Below are 26,400 nucleotides of genomic sequence, written 5' to 3'. Positions count from 1 at the left end.
CACAGACAGAATAGTGTATACATAATAAATAAATAAATAAAAAAGTCTGAGTTAGAACTGTGTCCTTGCTGCCCAAATTGTCAAAGACCGCAGTGTCTGAGATTTTACTCTACGTATTACATGCCCAGTCATCGTACCAGCGTCATTGCTGTTGACAAAAACAAAGCAAAACGAAACCTCCAAAAGAGTCTGTGATTGATGTCAACAGCAATAACAGCCATAGCTGGACTGAACATTCGCCACAGTTCCCGAGTCTCACTTCTCACACAGAGGAACAATGGCCTCTGCACTAAGAATTGGCTCCATTGTCTCAAGCTCTTTATGTGAATATCCATGAACAGCAAGTTCAGAACAGAGGTACTTAGAGCCTTTGCTTACAAGATAAGTAGAGACATGAGATCTACATAGGATTATCTCCAACTGAACGTGGTCGTGGATTGGAAGAGTGAGTTTAAGGACAGTGGAAAAAGCAAAGATGACTCCCAAGTGTTTTAAACATATGCTATTGCTCAGACTGAGACAATTAGGAGAGAAGGTCGAGCTTGGGTGATATGAACTTCCTTCATTCCTACTAAATACTAAACATAGTGTGTGATATGAACTTCCTTCATTCCTACTAAATACTAAACATAGTGTGTGATATGAACTTCCTTCATTCCTACTAAATACTCAGCATAATGTGTGATATGAACTTCCTTCATTCCTACTAAATACTCAGCATAGAGTGTGATAATGGCAGTTGAGTATGTAAATGCGAACGCATACAGAATAGGACTACACTAGTAAATATCTGGATATAAACAATATAGCAGGTATCTAAGTCATGAGAACTTAATGATGAAGGGGAGATAGAAAAATCCTGAGGTCTAAGACACTCCAGACCTTAAAGTTCAGATAGAAGAGGCCATTAAAACCAGCAACAAACACCCGTTCTAGGGAGGGATATGTCTAGGAAGTCAAAATTAGGAAATGATTACTGATGTCAAATGCTGCTGTGAGTAAAGATAGGAACTGGTGGTGTAAAAAAGAACAGAGAGCTGTATATTAAACACCAACTTTTAATCATGTGACTTATTGAAGGGTCTGGACAAGCGAACTTTGAATGAGCCTTGTTCATTGATGATAACCGTCTGCCGTCTAGTACTCTCATCACTCAATATTTATGGTTTGCTATTTATGATTCTGACTTCACCGGCTCTGCATAAATATCATTATACAAATGTAAAGAAAATCAGAAAATCTATGTGAAGTCTTGGCAAGCAGTCAGAAGCAACCCACACAAATGATGCTTGCTTTGAAATCCTAAACAATGTTTTCATGAATATTCCAAACACAGAAGATCCTATATAATTAGCACATAAACTTAGCGATGATAAGAACAGAGTTAATGAACGATTCGCATTTTCTAACTTGGACTTGTCTCAGTGTTCTCTCTAGTTGACTTCATGATGGAATTTATAGCTGGACATTCATTTAGCCAACCTTTCTCATAGGTGCAGACAACAACAATGTGCATCTCCGTTAGCTTGAGCGGTTTCGTGGTCTTGGGCTGTTTGTTTGCCCCCAAGGTACACATTGTCCTGTTCCAACCCCAGAAGAATGTGGTCACGCACAGGCTTCACCTCAACAGGTTCAGCGTCAGCGGAACTGCCACCACGTATTCTCAGTGTAAGTATGGAACTGAACACTAATTCATTCGCAAACGGCCTCGCATGGGAAGCCAGGACAGCAGGGCCCGACAAAGCATGCCTGTCCCTATAATGAATCTCAGATCAGTGTTAATAAGTTCTAATATGAATATTAAATTAGGATGTGTATCAGACTGAACTATGTGCTAAGGATACAGTAAGAAGCAGAAGCATTCTGTTGGAGTGCTAGGTAGTGTCTGTCAGGGTAGAAAGACATACAACCTATTCAATTAACTGTAATTGACCAGATTGTGTAGCCATAGGACCAGCCTTCTAATCGTTTTGCAATAGTCCCCTGGGTTGCCATGGGAGAGTCAATGAGTTACTCTGGCCTCACTTTACTCAATGATTAGAGAGCAGTGTTCTATAAAGAATATTCAGAGTCATAGACATATTGAGAATGCTTCATGAAAACTGCAAGGGGGGATGTTCACCAGAGGGAGATGCTACCACGGGGTGATGCTCATCAGGGGGAAATGCTGCCAAGGGGAGATGCTCACCAGAGGGAGATGCTAACAGGGGGAGATGCTCACCAGGAGGAAAGACTACCAGCAGATACTACCCTTTCCAGAAGTTCAAACACTTTTATTTAACATGGAAAGGTAAGAATTGGAGAGAGATTGGAACTAAGATTTGGAGAATCTTCTCAATGAGGACACTCGTTTGTTCCCTTTTTGTTTAAGCACAGTAAAGTACAACTAACGTCCCATGACCAGACTTTGGAAAGTGCTAGAAAAGATCTTCCTGACTCCTTGGCACGGTGATTTCTCCCTGAAAGCAACTGTGTGAACAGAGTTCTAGGATTGTTCCTGGGATCACCATTCTTTGCTCTACTGGGAATTTTGTAGCTAAGATGGCGGCTGAAGCAGTCACTCCAAAACACTTAATTCAAAATTCCTAAAGCACAAATGTATCCGAAACAGACAGCTTTTAAAATTATTTCCAGTTAATCTGTCGTTCAAAACAGGGGAAATTCGCTGGGTAAGAGAGAAGGGGATGGAGCCACAGGGGGAGAGAAGTCCAGGAATGACAGAGACAAATGACTCCTCACAAATTTGCCTCCAGCCCATTAGAAAAGAGACTTCATAGCTTAATGTCTTAGGGTGAGCTATTACATTAGTGCCTCGGTTTCTCCAACAAGAATAGAATGTAACAGGGTGGCCTTTTCTCCACCAGAGGGAGAGTTACAGAGTGGGAGAACACATGTGTTCTAGGATGCACCCTATACCCCTGTCTCCTTAGCCCTGAGCTGCTGTGCCTCAGGGACCCACACACTTCCTACCAAATACCAAGGTTTCCCATTGGTGAAGTAAAGCCCATAAAATAGAGAAACATGCTTATTTCCAAACCAAACAAATCTGTTCATTTCTTGACTAAACAAAATTGTTATAGCTAGCTAGTTCAGGCAATAAAAAAACTGGTGATAAAAAAATAATGCCATGCACAAACTATCACTTTCCTATATTTTCTACATGATGGGCATTGCGCTAAATACTTCATGTGTCGTGCAATTTACATCTTATTTAAAGTTCACAACTTTTGAGATAAAGAACCTGAACAGGGCTGTAAAGGGAGACTGCTTGCTCATTTCCCAACTGCTCAGACAATAATCACACAGAAACTATATTAGTTACAACACTGCTTGACCTATTAGCTCAGACTTCTTATTAACTAACTCTTACATCTTAAATTAGCCCTTTTCTATTAATCCATGTTTCAGCACAAAACTGGGGCTTACTGGTAAGAATCTGGCATCTGCCTCCCTCGGCAGCTACGTGGCATCTCTCTGACTCCACCTACTCTCTCTATATACCTCTTCTAGCCTGGCTATATTCTACCCTGCCATAGGCTGAAGCAGCTTCTTTATTAACCAATGGTAATAAAACATATTCACAGCATACAGAGGGGAATCTGACATCACAGGCTCATGATTACCCCAGTCAATGAAGCGGTATTTTTAAGACATCTGAATCAGAACTGAGCATCAAGTCAATGAATGTCAAGCTGATATACCTAACTAAAGTACTATGCTGCCCCCCAAGAAAGCATGATGCGGCTGATAGGCACCTAGTGCATGATGCCAGGTGGTTAATAGCTGCCATAAGGAAAAAGTAGCATCATTAGACTGAATAGAACAGGTTTTCCTGAGTCCATCGCTCCAAGCTGGTGGGCATGGCTGTCATATGTAACTGCTATGTCCAAATCCGTGAAGTCCCCCAAAAGTCAACAAGGAGATCGAGTCCCATATGTAAAAGCAAAGAGCCTTTGTTTTAAGTAAGTTGGCAAACTCAGTCTCTCTGCATGTCCAATGTATTGGAATAAACGGAAAGCCCCCAACTCAGAGCTGGGTTTTTATAGTAGTAAAGGGGGTGAGGTTTTAGAGCCCCTGATTGGTTGACATTTGTCTAGGGGTGTCTTGGTGAGTTTGCCGTCAGCTGATCCTATCTACAACAGTTGGAACATTAGGCATTTCCTTTGGATGGGCTGTTCCTGGGTGGTGCTCAGGTAATCTCAGTTTGTGGTCCTTCCTGCAACCAGGTATTGCTTCAGGGTAAACTACTGAGACTCAGGCCTCTATTAAATCTGTTGATGGCTGAGTCCTACTCTGGCAGGTGATAATGGTTGGAAGTAAAGAACTTCCTTTGGGTGATCTGCTCATATTCAGCTTGTCATGGCTGGCTCTTACAATAACACTCTTTAAGTTGTAACAGACATTTTAAAAACCAGACCTCTGCAACTCAAACCATAGTAGCATGTTCTAATACACATGGTGGGAGTTATTAAATAGCTGGAAAAAATACTGGACTCTATCTGACCACATCCTCTTCTCAGAAATGGTAAAACATCTGTTCACACAAAGTATTCCGCTCGGCTATACCAGAGCCACTGTGACTCTATAAGCTAATCTGAAAATGGCTAAATTCATGCTTTAAGGTAGATGTCTACCCAACGTAACATTTTTGCAGTATTCCCAGACCTCAACAGTATTGCTCTAATTAATTTTATCCCATCAATGAAGCAGGATTTTCTAACAAAATACCTGTCTAGCTGTCTTCTCACATGTAGCCACTCCGACATGGCCTTTCTCTCTTCCACCCTCTTTCCCCAATAAACATCTTGCACTCTGTTGTTTTACATAGAGTGCAAGCATAGTCAGTCACTGAATTAAAATCTCCAAATTCAACCAACCGTAGATCAGAAACACTTAGGAGAAAAATGCAGAAAAGGCCTAAGTATATGCAAACTAATTTTCAAGCCGTTATCCTCTATACAATGCAGAACGTCAGCTAAGCACAGTGTATTGAGGATGAGTAATCTGGGGATGATATAGACTGTATGGGAGGTGAGTGTGCTACAGACAATCACCGTTTTACGGGTAGGGAAGCAGAAGGGGAGGATCCTGTGAGTAATACTTTACAGACATCAAGGGACAAACGTAGCTTTCGTCATCCCAGGAAGCATTGTGCTGGTGATGTATTCCGTTGACTGGTTGCTATTGATGCTACTGCTGACTTTGAACTTTCTCCATGAGAGAAAAAAAAGCACCACACGTAAATGAGAGTGAGATATGGAAGAAGCAGAGCTACCTCTCTCTTCAGTGTTTAGTTATTTATTTCTACACGAGGAGCTTCACAGCCCATGTGTGTTTAAAGCAGCTCTCTTTATCACCTCCTAGGGTTTTGTGAATCAGGAATTCAGCCATACCTTGGGTGGGCAGTTCATCTGCTTCATATTGCTTTACTTGGCTTCCTCCTGTGATGTTCCTGCCGAGGCCAAGTTGATCTGGAGGATGCATCCTAGTCTCACACCTATGCTTAGCACCCTGGTGGGAAGCCTCCCCATGTGGGCTTCCAGAGAGCACGCTGGGTAAAAGTTCCAGCAAAACCTGGCAGCTGGGAAACCCGCCCAGGTGTCCTGTACTAAATCTTCTCAAGGACAGGACACAGCCTGCCCACATTCAGGGGGAGGGTCTAAATCAGCTCTCAAGGACTTTCACATGGTCTCTTCAATCACGCTGGACTCTCCAAATTCTAGATAAACTCAGGGCTGCACTCGTTCCAGGGCTTCATGCGACTTCATGGTGCAGCCGCATTATTTCCTACTGTGTTCTTTGGCGAGGCAGTGGCAGATGCAGCATGTCCCTTGGGAGCTTTGGTCAGCCTCTTTGTAGAAGCTACGGCCATTAATAACAGGAAACTGGGTGTCTATGAAGTTGCTATGAACAGTTAGAAAAGTATGACTAAACTCAGAAGTCAGTATGGAAGAAGGGGCATGGCCAAAGACGTCTGGGGAACCTGACCGCCATGAAATACTTTGGATATTGGTTTTGTTTGTTTTATTTTGTTTTTCTTTTCGAGATAGGGTTTCTCTGTGACTCTGGAGCCTGTCCTGGAACTAGCTCTTGTAGAGCAGGCTGGCCTTGAACTCACAGAGACCTGCCTACCTCTGCCTACTGAGAGCTAGGATTAAAGGCTGTGCCACCACTGCCCAGCATATTCTGGATATTGTTATGTGTGAAAGAACACTTCTCTTTGTATCTGCTTAATTATATACAGTGGAAATCAGAATAAAAATAAGTTTAACTCTTCTCCATTAATTATACCCACTGATTAATGGCTCCCAATTGTTCGCATATAAATAACCAATTTGAAGTAGAGATTTCCTGGCTCCACCCACAAATGAACTGGGGCAAAGGCAAAATCTGGTTTGCAACAGAAAACGTAGTTTTTCAGTGGAGAAATTCTAGGGGGAAGCTTCTGAGTAAGCAAACTTGTTGGCTTCATTTCATATTAGGCAGTGCAGGGCATGCTTACTTCATGACCTTCAGAGTGGAGGCAGACCCTGGGTTCAGAGTGGTCATCCTCCATGCTTTGATTCGTGATGCCTTTGGCCACGCCCCTGTGCAGTTGTTTCCTAGGATACCGCTGGCCACAAGCTTCTGGAACTCTCCAAGGAAGTCATTTTGAGAACAGAATCAGCTGGCCACTCATAAAGACTGCCCCTCCCAAGGGAAGTATAACTTAGAGATCTTGACATCTTAAACTCGTTTTTGCAATGCGTCTCCCACACCCAGTCACATAAGCAAACATCCTCCATGGCGAGATTAAAAAGGAAAGACGTCCTTCTTTATTTTGCTCTGCTTAGAAGCAAAGGGGATTCTTAGAGCGAGGTTCCACAGACAGAAAATGGAGACAATATGCTGGGGATGTAAGAGGCACTGCATAAAGTTGGAGGATACTTGCTAGATGCATATGTGAGTTTATGCAGCTCAAAGCCCTTTGGGAGCTATAGAAGCCCAACTGCAAACATTAAAATGGTTTAGGATCAGCAGGCATCAGCATAGATGTAAGAAATGAAGTGTGCCCTCTGGTCTTACAGATCTATTAAGTACTCAGACTTGGTCCCATGGGGATGTATATTTGTCTTTCTCAAAGTAATCATTTACATATATGAATGTCATTATTGTTACACTCAGTCAAGAGACGTCTACTAAATAATGATGCCCAGATCTGGGTCTTAGAGGAACTCTTAGAGGAAGTAAGCAGATGTAGATTAATTTTCTCTGTCCAAATTTTACTCAGAAAGTCACCTGTTTTTGTGATAATGTGTGAACTGCTCCCTTAACAGAAACTAGTCTTCAATACAAAGTATTTTTACATTACAAAGCAAAATAAATAATATAAAAAGATCAAGTGAACAGTCTACTAAAGGTATTGTTTAAATTTCTACAGAGCTGCAGCAAAAGAAAGCAAGCATATGAGAACAAAATTTTGTGTTTACTAATGGTTAAATCTTTGACAGTACCTAGTGAACAGAGTACAATTTATTGTTGCGATTTGAATGCAATGCTATAAGCTTAAATATATCATATAATGCCCACATCTCTTGTGTACATTGCACCTCCAGAAAAATAATGGTAGGGTGGGCCTACGCTGTAGATTCAAAAAGTCTCGTTGATGTGATGCAGCAGCCTGGCCCGACAAATCAGCAAGTTATTGGTAACAAACACTGAACTGATAGCATCCTCACCCCAGGCAGAAGCATCTTGTAAATAGGAATCAGTGGAGAATGCATGAGGATCCTGGAGCAGTCAGAAAGTGAAGCCATCTGCTTGCAGGCAAAATATACAAAATTCATGCAATTCAAATCCATTCAAATGGATGCCCATCTATTTCCCCCCCCTTGAAAAGTGCACAGCAGTCTGAGACGTTCATTCCAGCTTGGCACACCTTTCTTCAGTGAGGACAGAAGGATGGTCTGCTGTGGTCATAAGCAAACCTACACGTGCTAGAGACTTGTAGCGCTTCTTCCTCCTGTTTAATGACGTCACCGTATTAGCCTTGTAACTGTTCTTTTCTAACCCCTGATCTCTTTACAACATCCTAGAAGAAAAATGACCGCAGAGACTGAAACTGAAAAGGTTGCTAAGGATCAGATGAGGAAGCCAGGGCCCTTCCCATCTCATAGATGCTTTAAAGCAACTGGGCGAATAACATCAGGAATCAAACTCTCTAAAGATGTCTGATGACTCCGCTGGCCTCTCTGGGTTTTCTACCTTGGCTCAGTTAAGGGGGAAAAACCTATTTGATAATGAGAATCTCAGCACCTGAAAAAGAAATGACTTAAAAGCTTTCCTTTCAGCTCCACACTCAGCAGCATCTTACTCTGGCACCCTGGCCACAGATCCCCTCTCCAAAGCCCATGTACAGAGGTCCAACACCTTAGGTCATGTTCTTTATAGACTAGGTGTCCACAACACCACAGTACACACAGCCAAGGCATGGTATTCCAGAAGGGAGACCCAATGTCACCAGAAAATAAAATTTGATGGGACCACTCGAGGGATATTATTAGTTGTGCCTGGATGTTTATGTCAAAGGCACGCCTTTGCTCAGTAAGTGGTTCTTTAATAGCAGGTATTTTGAATTAAATTACCCCACATCCTCCTCCTTTCTCTGTTGTACCTTTGGACAGGAAGCAGCACAGATAGAGTCCCTGAACCAAAGGAACTCGTCTCCAGACAAACAAGTTCATGTGACCCCGGAGGTATCAGACGTCTTTAGGAACACACACATGTTCAGAATTATGAGTATATGCTAACTTTAAAACTGTGTTTGTCATTGACCATCGTCTATAATTTGTTTTAGATGCTCAGTACCTTAAAGCAAGCGAAAAACCAATTTGTTTTACCAACTTATCTTCCCTACTTTTAATTCACCGTAAGTGAAACTATCAGGAGTATTCCTAAGTAGGGATACTGTGTTTCCATATAGCATGAAATGTCTCTCCACATGGCAAACAATGAGGTGTGTATAACTTCTGCCTCACCTGGTATGACTGCAGAAGCTCTCGGAGAGGGTCCTCACACCAGGGGAATGTGTAAATGATATAAAAAAAATCTTTAATGTATTCACTGAAGAAACATCCTTGAGCCAAGAGCTCACCTCTGGGCAATAGAAATGTGGTTATGATAAAACATAAATTCTATATTCATGGACTCGCCATGCTAAAGGGCCCAAGAAGGAACCCAAACAGACCAGTAGGACAACATAGAACGGGTATTGGTGAGAAATGTAAAGAAACTCTCATAAGGTGATGGGCATATTCTACCTGGCACATCAGACACAGAGGAGACTGCGTTTATAGCATCACTGTTTATAGCCCGACTGTGGTGGGGGGGGGGCTCTGCTCAGGCAGCCTCCTGCACAAAAACATGAAGGAAACCAAGGAAGGAAGCCATGCTGGTATCTGAACCACTGTGGCTAGAAGGAAATGGAGAGTATCATTGTACGAATGTTTGCTTTTCTAATGAGAGAGAGGGAACAGCTCTAGGCCTTTCCAGAGATGTGGCAGGAGCTGACCTTCCAAGCATCACTGCATCTGTGTGAGCAGTCACATGGGGGGGGTGGGCAGACAGGGATCACTGAGACCACTACGTTGTTCAGATACGACTGGCTCAGACCAGACTGACAGACATGGAAATAAATGAAACAAGGGGAGGCTGGATACAATTTGAATGTGACATTAATAAGACTAGCTCCACCCGAGAAAAGAACATGAGTCTGGCATAGTATTTTAGAGTGTGATAGTTGCGGCTTCAGCTTCTAATCCCTCAGCATATAGCACACACCCCACGCTAGCAGACTCCCAAGGTGAGTGAGTGAACCTCTGATCCTTGAATGAGTTTTAATGCACATTTTCACAGAAAAGAACCAAAACAGTGCTGGGCAGCTCAGAGGTGAATAAGAAGAGTGCAGAATTAGTGGGGGGGGGGGGGAGTAAGTACAGAGTTAAGGAGCCCTCTTGTTTGCCTGATGTTTGCTAAACATCTGCTTTCATAATTCTGAAGGGGAAACAGTAGAGGGATATGCCTGAGAACAACATCATGAGGTAACAGCGGAGTAAGGTAGATGAAACGCAAGTGAGATCTCTGCTCAGACGGGAATTTAAATTGTATCACGAACAACAAAAGTCACATCGGATCTATCTTCTCGCCATGACCCATCTCTCAGAATGAAGTCTTAGCATTTGTTGGATTATAAACCTTACTTGGAAAATAATATCTTTAATTTTCACCTTGTTCTATAATAATAGATTTTACATCACTGTTTGAATTAGTAAAAGTAAATACTTCCTGAGAATTCAGTCTAGAATTACCACAATGCCTTAGCAATGAATATTCTGCCTTCCTCTCGAAACTTCACTGCTAGCGAGACTGCAACACTAGTGTTCAGCATCACAGCTTGGTCACCGGAGGAACGCCTTCTGAAAGAGGATGAGCAACATTGGGAGAGTAAGCGAGGATACGGATTTAATGACAAAAGACTACTAAGAGGCGCACAGGCAGTCGAAACTAGATCCCAGGACTATTTTTAAAAATACATAAATAAGCAGATAGCCTGGGGAAAATGAGTTGAGGTCACCAACAACAAAACAACTGAATGGATGGGAGCCAACCGAAATGTTGTTTACTCTGCTGAGGTGATTCTTTTCCTCCAAGTCTGATGTGCTACAGAGCCTGGGCAGGCTTGAATTCTCAGTGGACTAACAGGCTTGGCACGCAGAAGAATTCATTAAATAAGTATGTTTAGCATTGATCAAGAGCCCAGTTACAATACGTGAAAAAAAAAAAAGTCATAATTTCCTCCCAAGCCTGGGCAGCCCGTGTGTGAGCAGTGGGGAGAACTGAATTCCACACAGGGAGCCATGGCAGCCGCGTGGATGCACGGATCGATGTTGAATCGTGTCTGTGAAGTAAAATGTGTCTTTTCTTGGGTGCAAATTGTCCTTTTGTGATCAATAATGAAACCTACAAGGTCTCTTCCAACTATTTTCAGTTTTCACTTTGAGCTGCAAAAAGTGCCATTTTAGCCTAGAGCAGACAGCAGCTGCTGTTTGTCCCACGTCCCCAGAAAACCTAAAAGGAGCCTGCATGATTATTGTTCCTCGCAGACAGAATGATTACAGAAGTCTGCTTAGGCTCGCTGAAGAAAATGGGCCAATCTTACAGCCTTAAAAACCTCATGAGAAGTTCATCAGAATAACGGCAAAGACGCATCACAAGAACACAAGTGCATGGCACGCACACACGTGCATTGCACACACATGCGCATATACAAGCACACACATATACAATGACAGCATTTTGTATCTACATATTTTGCTATCTTGGGGAATAACAGATGGGTTAATATGGGAAGTACATGTAAAATATTTATGAAGTGCAAAGTAATTGAAATGATAAACTCATCAAACAATAATTTCTCCTACTATATTCAGCAGCATATGCAAACAAAGGAGACTTTTTTTACATAATAGAATGCAGTGGCCAAAGCCGTAGAGAAACAGTGAAAGGAAAGCAGACTTTTGCAAAGTGGGGATCCCTTCAACACACTACAAAGGGTGTGGGGGAAGTTCCTGCAGAAGGAGTCTCATGGGCCGCCGAGTTGCTGTTGCTTTGTAAGGAGATCTAGGATTTATATTCCGGCAAAAGGTGTCTCCTTTAATACCCTTATGAACTTTTGTAATGAAGGCCATGGGATCGAGAGTCATGAAACCATGCAGCCAGCTCTCCATGCAGCCATTGTATCTCCTACTTAGTCAAAGGCACCCAATTGATAAGAAGTTGGAATGCAGAGAGCAAGGCTGACATGAGGGAGGACTTCAAAGAACAGAGGTCCCTCCCATTCCACAGCAGCCTGGGAACGTCAGGACAGCTGTAGAAATGCCATCAAGGAGAGCATAGAGATGGCCTGAGACTAGTCCACAGGAGACAGAGGTGTCAGCCTGTCAGACTTTGTTATCCCTGACTTATCCCCACTATATATCATCATTCCTCTTCAGCCTCTGAAAAGGAAAAGCCTGCAAAGATCAAATAATAAAACTTGATCCGAGAGAAGATAAAGGAATTAGTCCAAATGCCAAAGGCGGTACGCCTGTTGTTAGGAGCTCTCACCTTGAACCGGTTCTCTGTGCAAGGGTAGTCGTTGCCCCAGTGTGACTGAGGAGCAGAAAAGTCCACCTGTCCTAAATGAGGCTATTACAGACCTCGTAAGTGTAAGGTCTTTCTCCTTAAGACTTCCACTGATATCACTCTTAGAAACGTAAACGTTTATGGACTCTCCCGGGAAACATTTGCGGAAAGTCTATTCATGAAATACACTGGAGATTCATAATGAAACAAATAAGCAGAGTTGTTTACTTTCTGATCAATAGTGAAGAAGAGGGAGAGGAGGAGGAGTCTGGAAGTATCAACTGCGTAGGCCAGAATTTTCAAACTGGGTGAGATGACAGAGAGTTACTGAGGTTGGGTTGACTGAGGACCACCTTTTAAGGGGTCACATTCCAGCTGTGGGTGACAGGAATGAGGCACGTGATGAGCAGAGAGAATGCTCCTGGTAGAAGCCACAGCTATGCCAAAGGCACAAAGTTGAGAAACGTCATTACTATTTGGAGAACAAAGCAAGGGGAGGGGCAGAATATGCAGGATGTGTAAAATACAGACCGAAAGGCATAGTCCAATTAACTGAGATTTCTAAACCCAAGTTAAAACACAAGGGGGATACCACTGGCAGTGTCTAAAGAGGTGGCTCGTATTTCAAAATGCAGCTGCCCCTCAGTATCCAGGGACCGGCTTCGGAACATCCTCCTCATGAGTGGTCAAACTTTCAAATAACCTATGCACATCTCCAATAAGCTTCCCATCATGTCTAGATTTCTTATCATGGCTAACACAGTGTGAACTGCTATCAATAGTCATTAGATTGCATTATTTGTGGGCTGGAAGAAAACTTCTGAATACGATCAGTCTGTATTTTTTTTCCTGAATGTTTTCAATCTTTGGTTGGTTGAGTCTGTGAAGGCGGAAGCACAGATTTGGAGAGTTGACTGTAGTCTTGCCGCCGTGTAGGAAACATATGACCGGAAGAGATGTAAGTAGTATCTACCTCTCCTGTGAATCTCCGCGTGCAGATAATTAATAGTGGCTTGCTTGCCCGGGGTCAGACAGGCCCAGAGGGCCACAGCTGCATACACAGCTAAAGCCAATTGCAGCTGATGAGAGGGTTGCCATAGAGAAAAAGAGAAAAAAAAAAATCAAGCATGAATTTTAGACTTCTAGTTTAGGTCAGAAGGCAAAACCGTTTACTGAGGAAAGGAAGACTAAGTGGGGAAAGGCTATACAAAATCAAGAGTTCTTTGGACACCAGTTTGAAATGACGACGTCAAGCAAACAGCGGGGTACAGGGCTCTGAGAAAGAGACTGAGTGGCTCAGAGTGGTCCCTCCGCTTCCCGTGTTCTGTGTTTATGGCTTCATTTACCTTGTTCGCTTCCTTTACCAACTTTTACTGATTCTAGGATTTCACAAAGCATATGAAAATAGAGAACAATAAGACTACTGAAGGTCTCACATTTTGGAATCATCATCACAACTGCTTTCCATCCAATTTTGCCAGGTTATTACCACCTCCACAGCAGAAAGTTTAGGAAATTTATCACGTGTCATCCCTTCCCTCAAAGATTATAGTTATTTGGGAAAGAAAATCCAATGTGGTGACATATGCCAGTAGACAAATTCTGAAGAGAGAGAGGCAGGGGGATCATGAGTTTGAAGTTAGGCTACAAAGAAAAATATTTAACATGGTCTATTTATGTTAAAAGGTAAAAAAAAAAAATTCTACCAAAGACTTTGCTTTTCACATGACTCCAGCCATTTCAGTCCACAGACTTCTAAGATGTTCTCACATGCCTACTCAAATTACTGAATGGAAAAGCTAGTGGTGGACCTGGTGCAAGATGTCAGTGCTCTAAATATGGTGCTTGCTCCCTTAGAATGCCGCGAAAGCTACAGTCTCACTATTGGTTACTCCTTTGTGTGCAGAGAACTTTCTATACAAAAAGTAATTTATGGGTCAATAGTATCTGTTATCAGACATTAACACTTTGGAGTGAAATTAGTTCATGTCTTTAAGGAATAGGAAGACAGCTTGTGAATTGTAACCAGGCTGTGTTCTGGTGATCCAGTTCCTGTGGTAAGAGTATGTGTTAGGATAGGTGGAGAGACCTAAAAGGTGGTTGAAGTTCACTTTCACCTATTCTCTTGACTGTACGGTTTCAACCCAATGAAGAATGAATTTCCTGCCTATGTTCTCATTCCATGAAAAGATATCAGGCGTAAAAATAAAAATAAAAGTCTGTGGGCAAACTTCCCATAAAAATGAGATAGTAATAGGTAGAAATTGTGTCTGAGGAAACTGTTATAAAGAGGGACTGTACACTGTTATGTTATACAGGCACCATGGCGCTGAGTCCATCACTGTCATTAGCAAAGGCACCTTTCTTTGGAATGCCTTCATCTGAGAAACTGTTAGGGAGCCAAAGCTCTCAGCACCCACTCTTGCCCGTGTCCTCAGAGTCTGTGGAACACAAACAGTGAAATCACACCAGCTTTCTAAGTCAGTAGAGTTCACACAGGACCCCTGGGATCAAAGGATAGTCATTCCTGATCAAAGATCAAAATGAATTACAGTTCTTGAATATAAGAAATAATTTAATCATCTGTAAGAAAATTATAGGGCCCTTTGGTTCATTCAGTATATTTTAATCATTTTAGAGATTATTAAGTCTAATTTTCAATCCACGAGAGATTTCTTCCAGCAAAGATGATGCTTAAAGATCCCCTTTTCAAGAGGCATGATGTGGACATTTTAGAATATAAGCTAGTGAACAGAAATTATTTAGAAAGTTTGTCGACTCTACCATAAGTCAGTACGCATTTTCCAAAGCCACGTTAAATGGGTGTCAGTTTAATTTGAGCTTCGGTGTCTGGGAGTATTGATGCCATTAACCGGGTGTCCTGCCCAACTCAGCCTTTGTCACACTTTGTTTTGCAGCCTCCGCAAGCACGTACGTGCCGACGGTGTGCAACGGAAGGGAAGTTCTCGACTCCACCACCTCATCTCTGTGAATGTGATATGCTGTTGAGTTCGTACGTGCTTAGGCCGTTAGCCCAAGGGCTCACGTGCTGCCGCAGAACACGAGGACAGAGCAGAAGAACAACCCTAGCTCCTTTTTTTTTTAGAAACAGTACAATAAATTATTTTTGAGGACTGTTCAGTATCTAGTGATGTGCTACGACTTTCTAGGCTGATTTTAGTGCCCCTAATAATGCCCCCTCCCCGAACATGGAAATAACCATTGTTTACAGAGCTGAGCATTGGTGTCAGGGTCCGACAGGGTCAGTCTACTAAAACAAAACAAGCAAAAACCCTATACAGTGGCAATATTAGGTAACCTTTTTCCTATGACGTCTTTTGTAGGTTCTTGTTGTAACTAATTTAGGGTGAGTTTCTACGTTGTATACTAAAGTTACATTATGTGTAACAGATTGTTTTTCTCAGTACAAAATAAAAAGCGTCTGTATTAATGTAAAGATAACCAGAATAAAACCTTCCAGGTTTTCAAGGATGGTGGATAAAGGCTTGTCCTTTTGGATCACTCGAGGTAATTTGAATATGTAGATTTCAAGTCACCTTCTCTTGTTAATGCTGGAAGTAATCGTCTAACTGTGCTTTCTCCACAGTCACACATTGGAGTCGAGCTGTGGCCCTGCTAGAGGGCTGTGAGTGGAATTCTACTTTCCTATAGATGACAGTGATCAGAAATTGGCAAAGGGTGACACCGTAAATATAAGAATATGGTGATATATACATGGCCTCTTTTTAAAGCTATGAGCTATAAGAGGTCAGATCTGCCGAATGAGGCAAAGTCTCTCATACATCCTGAATAGAGAGCTGTGACCTGTCAGGAAAAGTCTGGTGGATCTGATGTTCAAAATCAACCATTATGACTAGCAAAGAAACCGGAAAACCTCTAGTAGCTCCAGTGGGAAATCACTTTTGCCCTTTATAGATGAATGGAGAAGTAGAGTCCTGGAGATCTTACTTCCCATTGCTCTCCCAAGTCCGAGGAATGATGTTCCAGCACATGGACTTGCCATTAAATTTAAATATGTTACTAACCTAAAATAAGGCATGAGCAGTATGGGTAAAACTTTAGTAAATACTGCCCTGTTTCTATCAAACTTTTATTTGCAAATGTTTTACTAATGTTGGAAAATATTAAGAACACATCTATCTGTAGAACCTGTGCCATGTAACAAGGGCAGAAAGTACATTTATTTCTTGTGATAATGGGGAACGAAATGCTATAAACTAAAACAACAAAAAGTTATTCTGTTACAATTAAGGAGTAACAGGACCAGGCTGCCTTATAGACTTAAAGAAATAATTCGTTCCATTCTCTTTCTAGCACCTGGTAATTGCACGCTTCCTTGGCTTATGAACATGCCATTTCAAACTCTGTTCAATCTTCAAACCATCTTCACCATTGTATCTGTCTTGTCCATTGTCTTAAAATGTCATGTGTCATTAGATTATTGAGCCACCTAGATAACCCAGGATACTATATCTACAGAGGCCATTTGTTTGGTTTTATTTTCGGTGTTAGTGATGGTGCTGCTGCTGGTAGTCATTTTGGTTTTTCTGGTTTTAAAATAAAATCGCATTCTCAGGGTTCAGGGGCTAGGGCATGAACCTATTTCTGAAAGCACTATTTAGCCCACAACAGAAAGATCAATGAGATCCAGTCTATCTAGTCCCTGTCATCGTAAAGCACACACCGGAGCTGGGGATATAACTCAGCTGCTAAAGTATTTGCTTTGGGTGCATGTGAAAACATTTTAAAAGCAGGACTTGTGGTCAGAATGACTGAGAATGAGAAGAATTAAATATATGAGAAGCAGTATTTGAAATAGTAACACATAATGCTATTTTTAATCTATCTACAAATAGTGAACAATGGCATGAAGGCCCAAAGGACTGGCCTTGAAGGAAATAAGATGCTGGACAATTTTCTCTCTTGCATGCGTTTGAATGGACAACCTAAGGAATCCAGCTACAACCCACCAGATGCTTAAAATAACGGTACCCGCCACTCCCTGAATTCTCACTAACATGGGTACCTGAAATCTGGGAGTGGCCTAGGGTAGGTGAGTAACAGATTTAAAGACACTAAATAACAAAATTAAATTTCAATCTGACTGCAGTTGGCAGGAGAGCCAGAAGAGCATGCTCAAAACCCCCATCTGCAGGAGATGACGGCCGAGCAAGGCTGATGAGAGCGAAGGAGCTCTGTCCACTGATAGACTGTGGCGGTCTGAGAAAGGCAAGATCAGCCAGGCTGCTCAGAGGCCCAGCTGATGCCTCTAACAATCAAGCCGACGGTGGATCTTAAAGCAAGACCATCAGGGTGGTGTCTGAATCGTGAGAAAACTGGTTTTGAGGCTGGGTTTTGAGCCATAGCCACTACATTGCATGCCCTGTCAGAACACAGAAAATGCATTAACAGAAAGCTCTTGTCATTTGCTCCCTCCCTCCTACAAGTCTTGTTTCTAATTCGAAAGTGCACCACCATCTACCATATGAGCCCTAGAAATAATTTTTATAAGCCTCCAACACATGTATGAAAAACAGATGCTATAAGATCTTTTCTATGCAAGCCACCTTATTAAAAAAATAGGTTTGGAAGCTTTTATTTTTCTATATTAGTAACAACATTTTACATCCTTCCAGAATGGAAAGCTGATTGATCCATCTCGGCAAAACTTCTCAAAATTTAAGAATTCCAAGCTAAAAAATAGGTCCAATTCATAAAAAAAAAAAATTAGAAGCTAACTTTCTGCTTGTCTTGTGTTTCTGAATAGTGACTGCACTCTACGTCCTCCCTAGCTTAAATATTAATAGATTGTTCTGCCCACCCAAGTTTAGCACGCTGGAGGAAAGTCGTTCCTGTTCTAAAACCGCTAGGCAAGCTGGTTCCTGGACAACTCGAAGGGCAGATGTGAAGAATGGCTGAGACAGGTAATCTCTATCTTTACAAGCCTTGAGTCCACGTGTTCTCTCAGCTAGTTCTTGCTTATTCCACATGCCCATCCTGATCGTTTTAAATTCCATAGCTTGTCCAAAAAAAAAAAAAAAAAAGGCCATGGGGGCAGGGCTGAAGAAAGCCACAAAGGCAGATTTGAAGTAGACCCCTGAGGCAAAGGTGCACAATTGCCCACCCTGCTCTGCAACAGCAGGAGGCTTGGATTTACAGAATTCTGACCAGTTCACTCCTTGATTTGAAATGCAGCCAATAGAATTTTGAAATCAGTTAACTGACATGAAGGAAATAGAGCCCAGTATACTCCAGTTTCATCGAAACTCATAAGCTATTTTCAAAGGAGCCTCTTTCCAGAACATATTAAAATAAAGAAAAACTCAGCTAACCAAAGGTCTTAATAGATATTTCATCCAAAGAGGTGTTTGGTGAATCAACAATCATTAAAGGAAAACCAAATATATTTTTTAGTTAAAACAGGATCTAGTAAATGGGTAAGCATTAAGATTCTTGAACACATGCGATAAATAAACCAAGGAACCCTCCCCAGCACCAGGTCTCAAGAATCCATGCTATTTTGTATGTCGACATCCCATCCTCGGAAGATATCTCCCACCTATCAATATGAGACCATAAAACGAGCAACACGTCCCACACTAACCAAGCAACTGGCTTTCATGAGGAAAACAGAAACACATTAGCCTCTCATTAGGAATTACCATGAGTCACAGGAAACACTGTTATCAAAAGACATCAAATGACGCTGGCCAGATGGGACTTAAAGAAGTCAAACTGACTGCAGTCCACCACCTGAGAGCCCAGAGGGCGAGCCGCTGGACTCGAGGAATCGTTCCACAGTACTGACTGAAGCCACCCTTTTGGGGGTATAATAAAGACAAAAGTCTACACAAAAGTACTATGAAATGTTTTTAATCCTAAGAAGGATATGATTATTAGTAACCAAAGAGGGGAAAGGTCAATAATAATAAAATTCAGTCTTTTAAAGCAAGTCAATATATAGCAAATTGTTCTACATTGTCAAATGGCATAATATAACTTATTCATAGAAGACATGTTCTCCTCCAGTGGGAGATTGACATTAAAATGTCTTGACACAGTGCTAAGAGATGCTATAGGCAACAGTTGACTTAATGCTTAAGTACTTAAGTATTTGAGGCTCCAAAGTATACCTTTTTGAAAAAAAAAAACAAATCATGTATGTTTCTAGCACTGGCAGTAATGGGGGGAGTACATGTCAACTGAAAGTCATAGAGACAATAATTTGCTTATACCTTTCAACATTTTACTGGGCTTATCAAAGGCCATCCATAAAATGAAGCAGGATTGTGGTGCTAAAATTGGTCTATCTATTCCCCCAATAATATTCTCTGCCATTGTTTTTCAGCTCTTACAATAAAATGACAAGCCAGGAGAATCCAAAGATGGGACTGAGCTGACAAAAATCTGTTTAATATCTAAAGATAGAAATAAAATACATAATTTCTTCGATATCAACTGCACTTTCACAGAGTTCATTAAAATTTAAGGCATTTTCGACATGTCAGCGGTTTTAGTCCAGTGACAAGCAAAGACAGAACTACCTGGAAGCAAATCCCAATTATCTCCATGGCTTGGAACATGCATGTTATTATCCCTATGGCTTGAAACACGCATGTTGGCACAGCGGAAGATGGGGAGGGTGGCGGTGGCAGAGTGTTCTGACTCTGTCCAGTGTGCACATTTCTGCCGGCTTCCTTTGAAAGACATTTCAAGAGTATTTCCACTCTTAGGATTAAATTTCGATTATGAGAAGGGAAAGAATGCCAATATTCTGATGGTGGGGCAAAAATGAGCGGAGTCAAATAATTTCTTATCCAGAAGAATAACCAAGAAATTAAACACAAAAAATATGCTGAGTAACATTCTCCTCAATCGTAGACAAACAATACAACATCATCTATTTCTATATTTAATAGTAGACAAACACATATACACACACACACACCATTCTTTTAGTGATGGCAAAAAGGTCTAGTGTTTTACCCACTGACCAATAAGCACAATTATTCATTTATTCATTTTTGTCTCATTTTTCACAAAAATAAGACTACACCACTCATGGAATCAAACATTACAAGTCATCGAAACACCTCAGGCAAAAACATAGTTAAAACCTTACCCGTGGGCTTTGCCTCCTTCATCCAATCGAAAATCTTTTTAAATTTTTGGGTTAAAATCTATAAAGAGTATGGTTTACTGGAAACAAAGTAGAATATCTTAGATCAGCAATGGGCAAGATATTCTCCTCCTTCCCAGTGCTAAAAGTTTACACAAAATTGATCAAATTCACCTTCAATCTTCTTCCAAAAATAATATCCAAGTCACACTAATACTCATAATCCATCATAAGGAACACCACCATTTTCTAGGTTGCTCTTGAACAGGAACAATACGCACTTCATAACTACTAAGAAGTTTCTTACTATAAATACAAAGATAGGCAGTTTTCGAATATTGAATCTCTTCCTTATTTGGCTTAAAAATAAAATCTTCCAAGAAATTCATAATTTTCAAAGTCTTGTAGCAAAGGAAAAATAAAAAACCACCAAAGTTCTGGGGATCCGCCTTCTGTGAAGAAGCCCCATTGACATCTGTGGACACATTGAGCTGCCCAATCAAGCATGATTATCTGTACTGGAGACACACCATCTTCCTCTTCCTTCTGTCTGTGCAGGCTCTGATAAACAAGGTCTTCCACTGCTATATTACTCAGCAATACTCAAACTGCTTTAAGCCCTCTAACTCCTGATCATGCCCGACTGCTTGAATTAATGACATGTTGAGGTTTCTCTTTGGATTTTTTTATTACCTCTCCCTTAAGATTCCTTCACGCAATTAGTTAAATTCTTCATACTAGTTCCTATAAAGGCGGAATTTTGAAAGCAACAATCAGCCTTGATAACCCAGGTAAAAATCTTCACAAAATATTACTGATATCCTAGACTTTTGAAGTCAAGAGAAAATATCTTATGAAAATTTATTGTCTTTCATAGTTCATCATTTTAATAGAAAAGATGTTTTCAAGTCTTGGAGAAATAAAGAGAAAATAATTATAACATAAAAGCTTTTTTTTTTCAAATCTTTCCCAAATTACAAGACCAAGACATACATGGGAACACATGACATATGCTTATGTCTGCCTTCCAACACATATTTTTTTTATGTAGACATTATAAAGAATTAAAGTTACCCAGTAATTATATGGCATGCATCAGCAGTACATTGGTGGGCTTAAACTTGGTTTTCAGTCACGTGTTTATATACAGCTAAATCTCTTCCTGAGTTAAGCTTCATCTTCAGTGAGACTCAGAACATGTCTTCTGTAGCTTGACAAAGTATGTGACGATTTATAAGGCAATCAGCATGTCTGCCTCCTCCTCTCCGTGGCACAGCCCTTCTGTGATATCACAGACATGACAGGTGTCAGGACACGTCCTAAGAGGGGTCCTGAAAAACGAAAGATGAGGTGTCCTTGCTCATCAGTCTCAAAGCTGAAGCACCGTCTCTTCATATATTGGGGCATCTTGAGGACTTCAGCTGAACAGATTCAAAGTGGTCATCTTTTTCCTAAGGGGGGGAAACATAATAAAATCAGCTCACTGAAACGCCAATAAGATTATTAGGATTTCACTTGCCATAACGCAAGTTCCGCCAAACTCCCTTAACCTATGAACCTGCCACTTACAATTAGGATTTTACATTAGAAGTGGGTAGAAAATACAACAAACAGCAACTCTACCCTGAAGGACAATCTTGATGCCCGAGTGATAAGAAAGACAGACAACTCCAAAATAGAGACAAACACACGCTGGAGCAGATATCAGAAGATGCAGCTGTGACTTCTCTAAAGAAAGAAAACCACCAAGACTTCCTGAGGACACTCTCGACCTTGGAATGAAGTCAGTGACATTGACTCGCTAATTGTAGGCAAAGCAGAACGGGCAGACATAGGTGATAACACAGATTGAACCGTAAGAAAAGTAACAGCCAAAATGAGTTATGTTGATTTATATGTCTTAGGGGAATCTTTTGTGAATGTGCATTAGAGAAATCATATAAGGTAAGAGACCAAATGTCTAATTCAAACATGCTATTGCTGGTGTATATAATACTCTCATACGGGAGATTAGTCTTTAATGTGGCAGAAGAGAAATTGCAGGTTGGGTACCTATGGATGTTTTAATCATTAAATATAGAATAAGGCTTTTTTTTAAGTCTTGTGGAATAGGAAGAAGCTCTCTTAAAACAAAACAACAACAACAAAGCCAGCCAGGGTTAGGCTAAGCTAGGTGAGACTCAACTGGGTAAAAAGACTGGCGCCAAGCCAAGCAGCCTTTGTTCAATCCCCAGAAACCACACATGGAAGGAAATGAAGGAATGCCATTTGTCTTCTGACCTACACACACACACACACACACACACACACACACACACACTATGACACCTTCATAAATAAATAAAATTTACAAAAGAAGATATGGGTTGAGGAGTAACTCAGTCATGTGGCCCCCTCCTGGCATATATGGAGCCCTAAATTCCTCCCCTTAGTTTGAAGGGAAATAAAAAGCGAAGGCAAAAGGAGAGGGTGAGAAGAAGGGGGAGGAAGAGGAAAGAGGGAGGGGGGAGAGGGAACAGAAGGAAATCAGCTATCAAGTCCCAGCTGAAAATGGAAATGTGATAAAAGTTAGTGTTCTATGAGGAAATGATGGGGAGGAGACACTGAAGAGAAGACAGAAAGGACCTTGCCTTTGGCTTCGCCTGAATAATACCCAATATATTTAAATCACAGTCCACATTGGAACCCACTGTACTTTCCCCTGCTTTTCTGGGATGATGAGCCTCAGAGGGAGTGGGCTAAAGTCCTCAGTATTCTTGCTGACTCCTTAATAGCCTGTCTGCAGTTTCATGTTGATCAGGGTTAAACTAATTTTCAGAATCATTACGAATAGTTTGAATTTATTAAGACCTCACAGCATTGAAGGACAGGACTATACTTTAGGGGTGCACCTGCGTATAAAGCCTTCCTGCCTCCGGAAAGCCAATGGCATAGTAAATGTTTAGAATATCAGAAATGACCTGAAAAGGAAACCTGAGATTCTGTGGTCTTTTCTTGAGAAGATGTAGTTCAACATGGTCATAAGGGAAATGGAGGCATGTACCTGTCTATCCTCAGGGCAATATTTAAATTTAGATGCTTAGATAGGGAGCATAATGCGACATTCCTTTCATTCTTACAGAATTCTGCTTCTAATGCTGATTTCGTATGATGCATATCCATGTCTATGTGTGTGTGCACAGAGCTCTATAGAATTACTTAAATAGTGCCGCTAGCGAAGTGAGACTTCCTGATGGTAGGAAGCAGATGTCTTCCTCTCTGAACATCTAGGACTCAAGACAAGACTATCACATAGGCGAATTGTTAAGGGGCAGGTATGAGAATAAATTGACAGTAGAGTGTGGTATGTATGTCTGGACGGCTGTAGCTCACTACTTGGGAGCCACAGAAGGATCAAGGCCGCATAGTGAGACTCTGACTCTAAAATAAATGCACTGAGATAGCACAGTATAGAAGAAAAACAGGAGGCTGGAATTTGGGAAATACCGACTTCTTAGCCCTAGCATCTATTAGACAAATCAGGATCCTCCCTATAAAAATGCCACACAGGACAACTTCTCCAAGCCCTGGACTCAAGAATCGACACAAGGCTTAGAAAGCTTTTCCTCACTATCCTAAGACACCTCTCCTACTCTGTTCCCTCTCCTCTGTGCTGAGAGACCCTATTCTTATTCTCCTGACGCTGGATAACAACCAAGTGTAGGTGCATAATATGTCTCCATAATGTCTATGGTTAGAAATAATGATAAACTTACCACATTCCCTCAAAGAAGAAAAGTATCTTATAGTATCTTATAAATGACTATAGAGTAAACAGATTCTAAAAACCCACAAGAACGTAACTTCAGCTTTCTCTGGACTGCTGAGCAAAGTCAAGGGAAATTAACAAGCATCCAGATGCAGAACAGACCTAGGAAAGGACCAAGGAAGTTATGACCTTTAGAATATAAGACAAAGCAAAGAGATAGAAACATAGAGCATTGCTTGTCCAAATCATGCATTCCCATTTTAAGTGGTAAACACAACAAGATTTGATGTACATAGTAGCTCTCTCCAAACACTAGAAATAGCACCAGTGGCCACTAGCAAGTTGTTTCTAGATAATACTGCACCCCTCGTGAATGAAAAGAATTCTATTCCCGATTGAAACAGTATGGATGAATCTCACAAACCTCCTTTGGAGTAAAATAAGAATTTGCATAAAATATGACACACTGTATGATGTGATTATCCTAGGCTCTGAAACATATAAAACTAATTTATGGTTTAAAAGATCACTATAGCAACTGCCTTTGGGAGATGAGGGGCGGATTCCATGCAAAAGGACTGGAGGCCACTTTCTGGATGAAACTAGTGTGCTAGATTGTCAATAAAATGTATAGCACACACCTTTCCCAGAATTCATCAAATCATGTGATAGTCACAGTGCATGTCCTTCCCTTAAAATGACCTTAAAATATATATCCTGAAGTCTTTAGGGATGAGGCTTGTTGAGATCTGTAACTTATGTTAAAACACAATATAAAAAGACACAGATAAAAATATAGAGAGATGGGCAGACATGCAACAAAGAAAATATATTAAAATGTAGGTGGTAGGAAAATGATCTTATCATTATATAACTTTTCATATTGTCGACAATAGTTCAAATCTTCATTTTAAAAAGTAAAAATAATCCAAAAGCAAAACATACAGAAACAAATCCTCGGACATAACTGGCAAATATTTTTTCCCATTCTGCATGAGGTAGTCTCTTCATGTGAGGGAACATTTCCTGTGCTGTGTATGAGCTTTGTAATGTGATCCTGTTAATCCTTGAAATTATTTCCTCTGCTACTGGGGTCCTTTGCAGAAAGCCCTGTCTCTGCCTCTGCCTCGCCTACATCTTGAAGAGTATTTTTATATAGTTTCATCCTGCAGTTTCAAAGTTTCCATTTCTATATTAAAGTCTTTGATCCACTTTGATATTTGTGTGTGCAGGGGGAGGAATGGGACTCTCGTTTCTTTGTCCTACCTGTGGATACTCAGTTTTTCCGAATACAGTGTTCAAGTGGGTGTCTTTGCAATTCATGTTTTGTCACTTTTGTCAAAAATTAATTGGCTGTCCCTGTGTGCATATTTTTAAGTCCTCTACTATATTCCATTGGTCTACATGCTTGTCTTTGTGCCAGTACCACACAGTTTTTGTTACTGTCCCTTCATTATATAATTTAAGATCAGATATTTCCCCAGTGTTCTTTCTGCTTAAAATCGCTTTGGCTATGCAGTGTCTTTTGTGCGTCTATGTGAACACCTAGAACCTTTTAAAGCGCTGCAGAAATTAAACACCAAAATCATCAGATTAATAAATAGACTGAAAGCTAACACAAATGTCCAATTAGTATTTTTAAATGTGTTCAATGTTCTCACCCAGCAGGAAAATACAAATTAAAACTGCTCTGAGATTCTATTTCACCCCATCAGAATTGCTAACAAGATAACAAATGGTAACAAATTCTGGTGAAAACTGAGAAGAAGGAAACCCTCAGACATTGCTGGTAGGAATATAAAGTGGTAGAGCCCTCGGGGAGATTAATATAAAGGTTTCTCAAAAACTGAAAAACAGAACCACCGTATGATCCAAATTTATCTCTCCTGGCTATCTACTCAGATAACAGGGATACTTCTAAACCCATATTTATTATTAATGACAGGAAGAAAATGGAACCAGCTTAGATGTCCTTAAACATATGAAAAGATAAAGTAATTGTGATTATATACATTACAGGACTTTAGCCAAGAGGAAAAGTAAAATTACGGTATTTGAAGGAGAGAAAAAGTAGATGACACTCTAGATCATTACGCCATGGGATTTAAGCCAGTTTAGGAAGAACAAAAACTGCATGTTTCTCTTCTATATGCATATCTGGGTGGGTGGGGGTAGGTGTGAAACTAGAAAGGGGCCCAAGATGGGAGGCATAGATCTTTAAAAAGGTGGGGGGGGTAGGGATAGTAATAGAATACACGTGCTATGAAAGAGGGGTGTTTCAATAAGTGAAGGGAAAGAACCAGAGTGGGGTAGAGGGATCGGGGAGGGTGGCAAGGGAGGGAAACGAATT

General features: G+C 40.9%; 2 protein-coding genes across 4 annotated transcripts in view; one reads left to right on the top strand and one right to left on the bottom strand.

Moving 5' to 3' along the window:
• Grm3 (glutamate metabotropic receptor 3) overlaps nt 1–15,651 on the top strand; it is a 214,850-nt gene extending 199,199 nt beyond the window's left edge. For both annotated transcript variants that reach the window (XM_048433580.3, XM_085684182.2), the window contains exons 5-6: nt 1,494–1,668; nt 15,081–15,651. In XM_048433580.3, coding sequence (XP_048289537.1) covers nt 1,494–1,668; nt 15,081–15,154 — 249 coding nt within the window. In that variant the 3' untranslated portion in view covers nt 15,155–15,651. The remainder of the gene's footprint in view (nt 1–1,493; nt 1,669–15,080) is intronic.
• Nucleotides 15,652–19,040: 3,389 nt separating this feature from the next.
• Nucleotides 19,041–26,400, bottom strand: part of Elapor2 (endosome-lysosome associated apoptosis and autophagy regulator family member 2) — a 164,234-nt gene continuing 156,874 nt past the window's right edge. For both annotated transcript variants that reach the window (XM_085684180.2, XM_085684181.2), the window contains exon 22: nt 19,041–21,753. In XM_085684180.2, the coding sequence (XP_085540306.2) occupies nt 21,694–21,753 (60 nt within the window). In that variant the 3' untranslated portion in view covers nt 19,041–21,693. The remainder of the gene's footprint in view (nt 21,754–26,400) is intronic.

The sequence above is a fragment of the Myodes glareolus genome, chromosome 27, assembly GCF_982192425.1.
Source record: "Myodes glareolus chromosome 27, mMyoGla1.1, whole genome shotgun sequence".
Lineage (NCBI taxonomy): Eukaryota > Metazoa > Chordata > Mammalia > Rodentia > Cricetidae > Myodes > Myodes glareolus.
The sequence above is the reverse complement of the archived record's forward strand: the minus strand, read 5'-3'. Positions and strand labels throughout refer to the sequence as shown.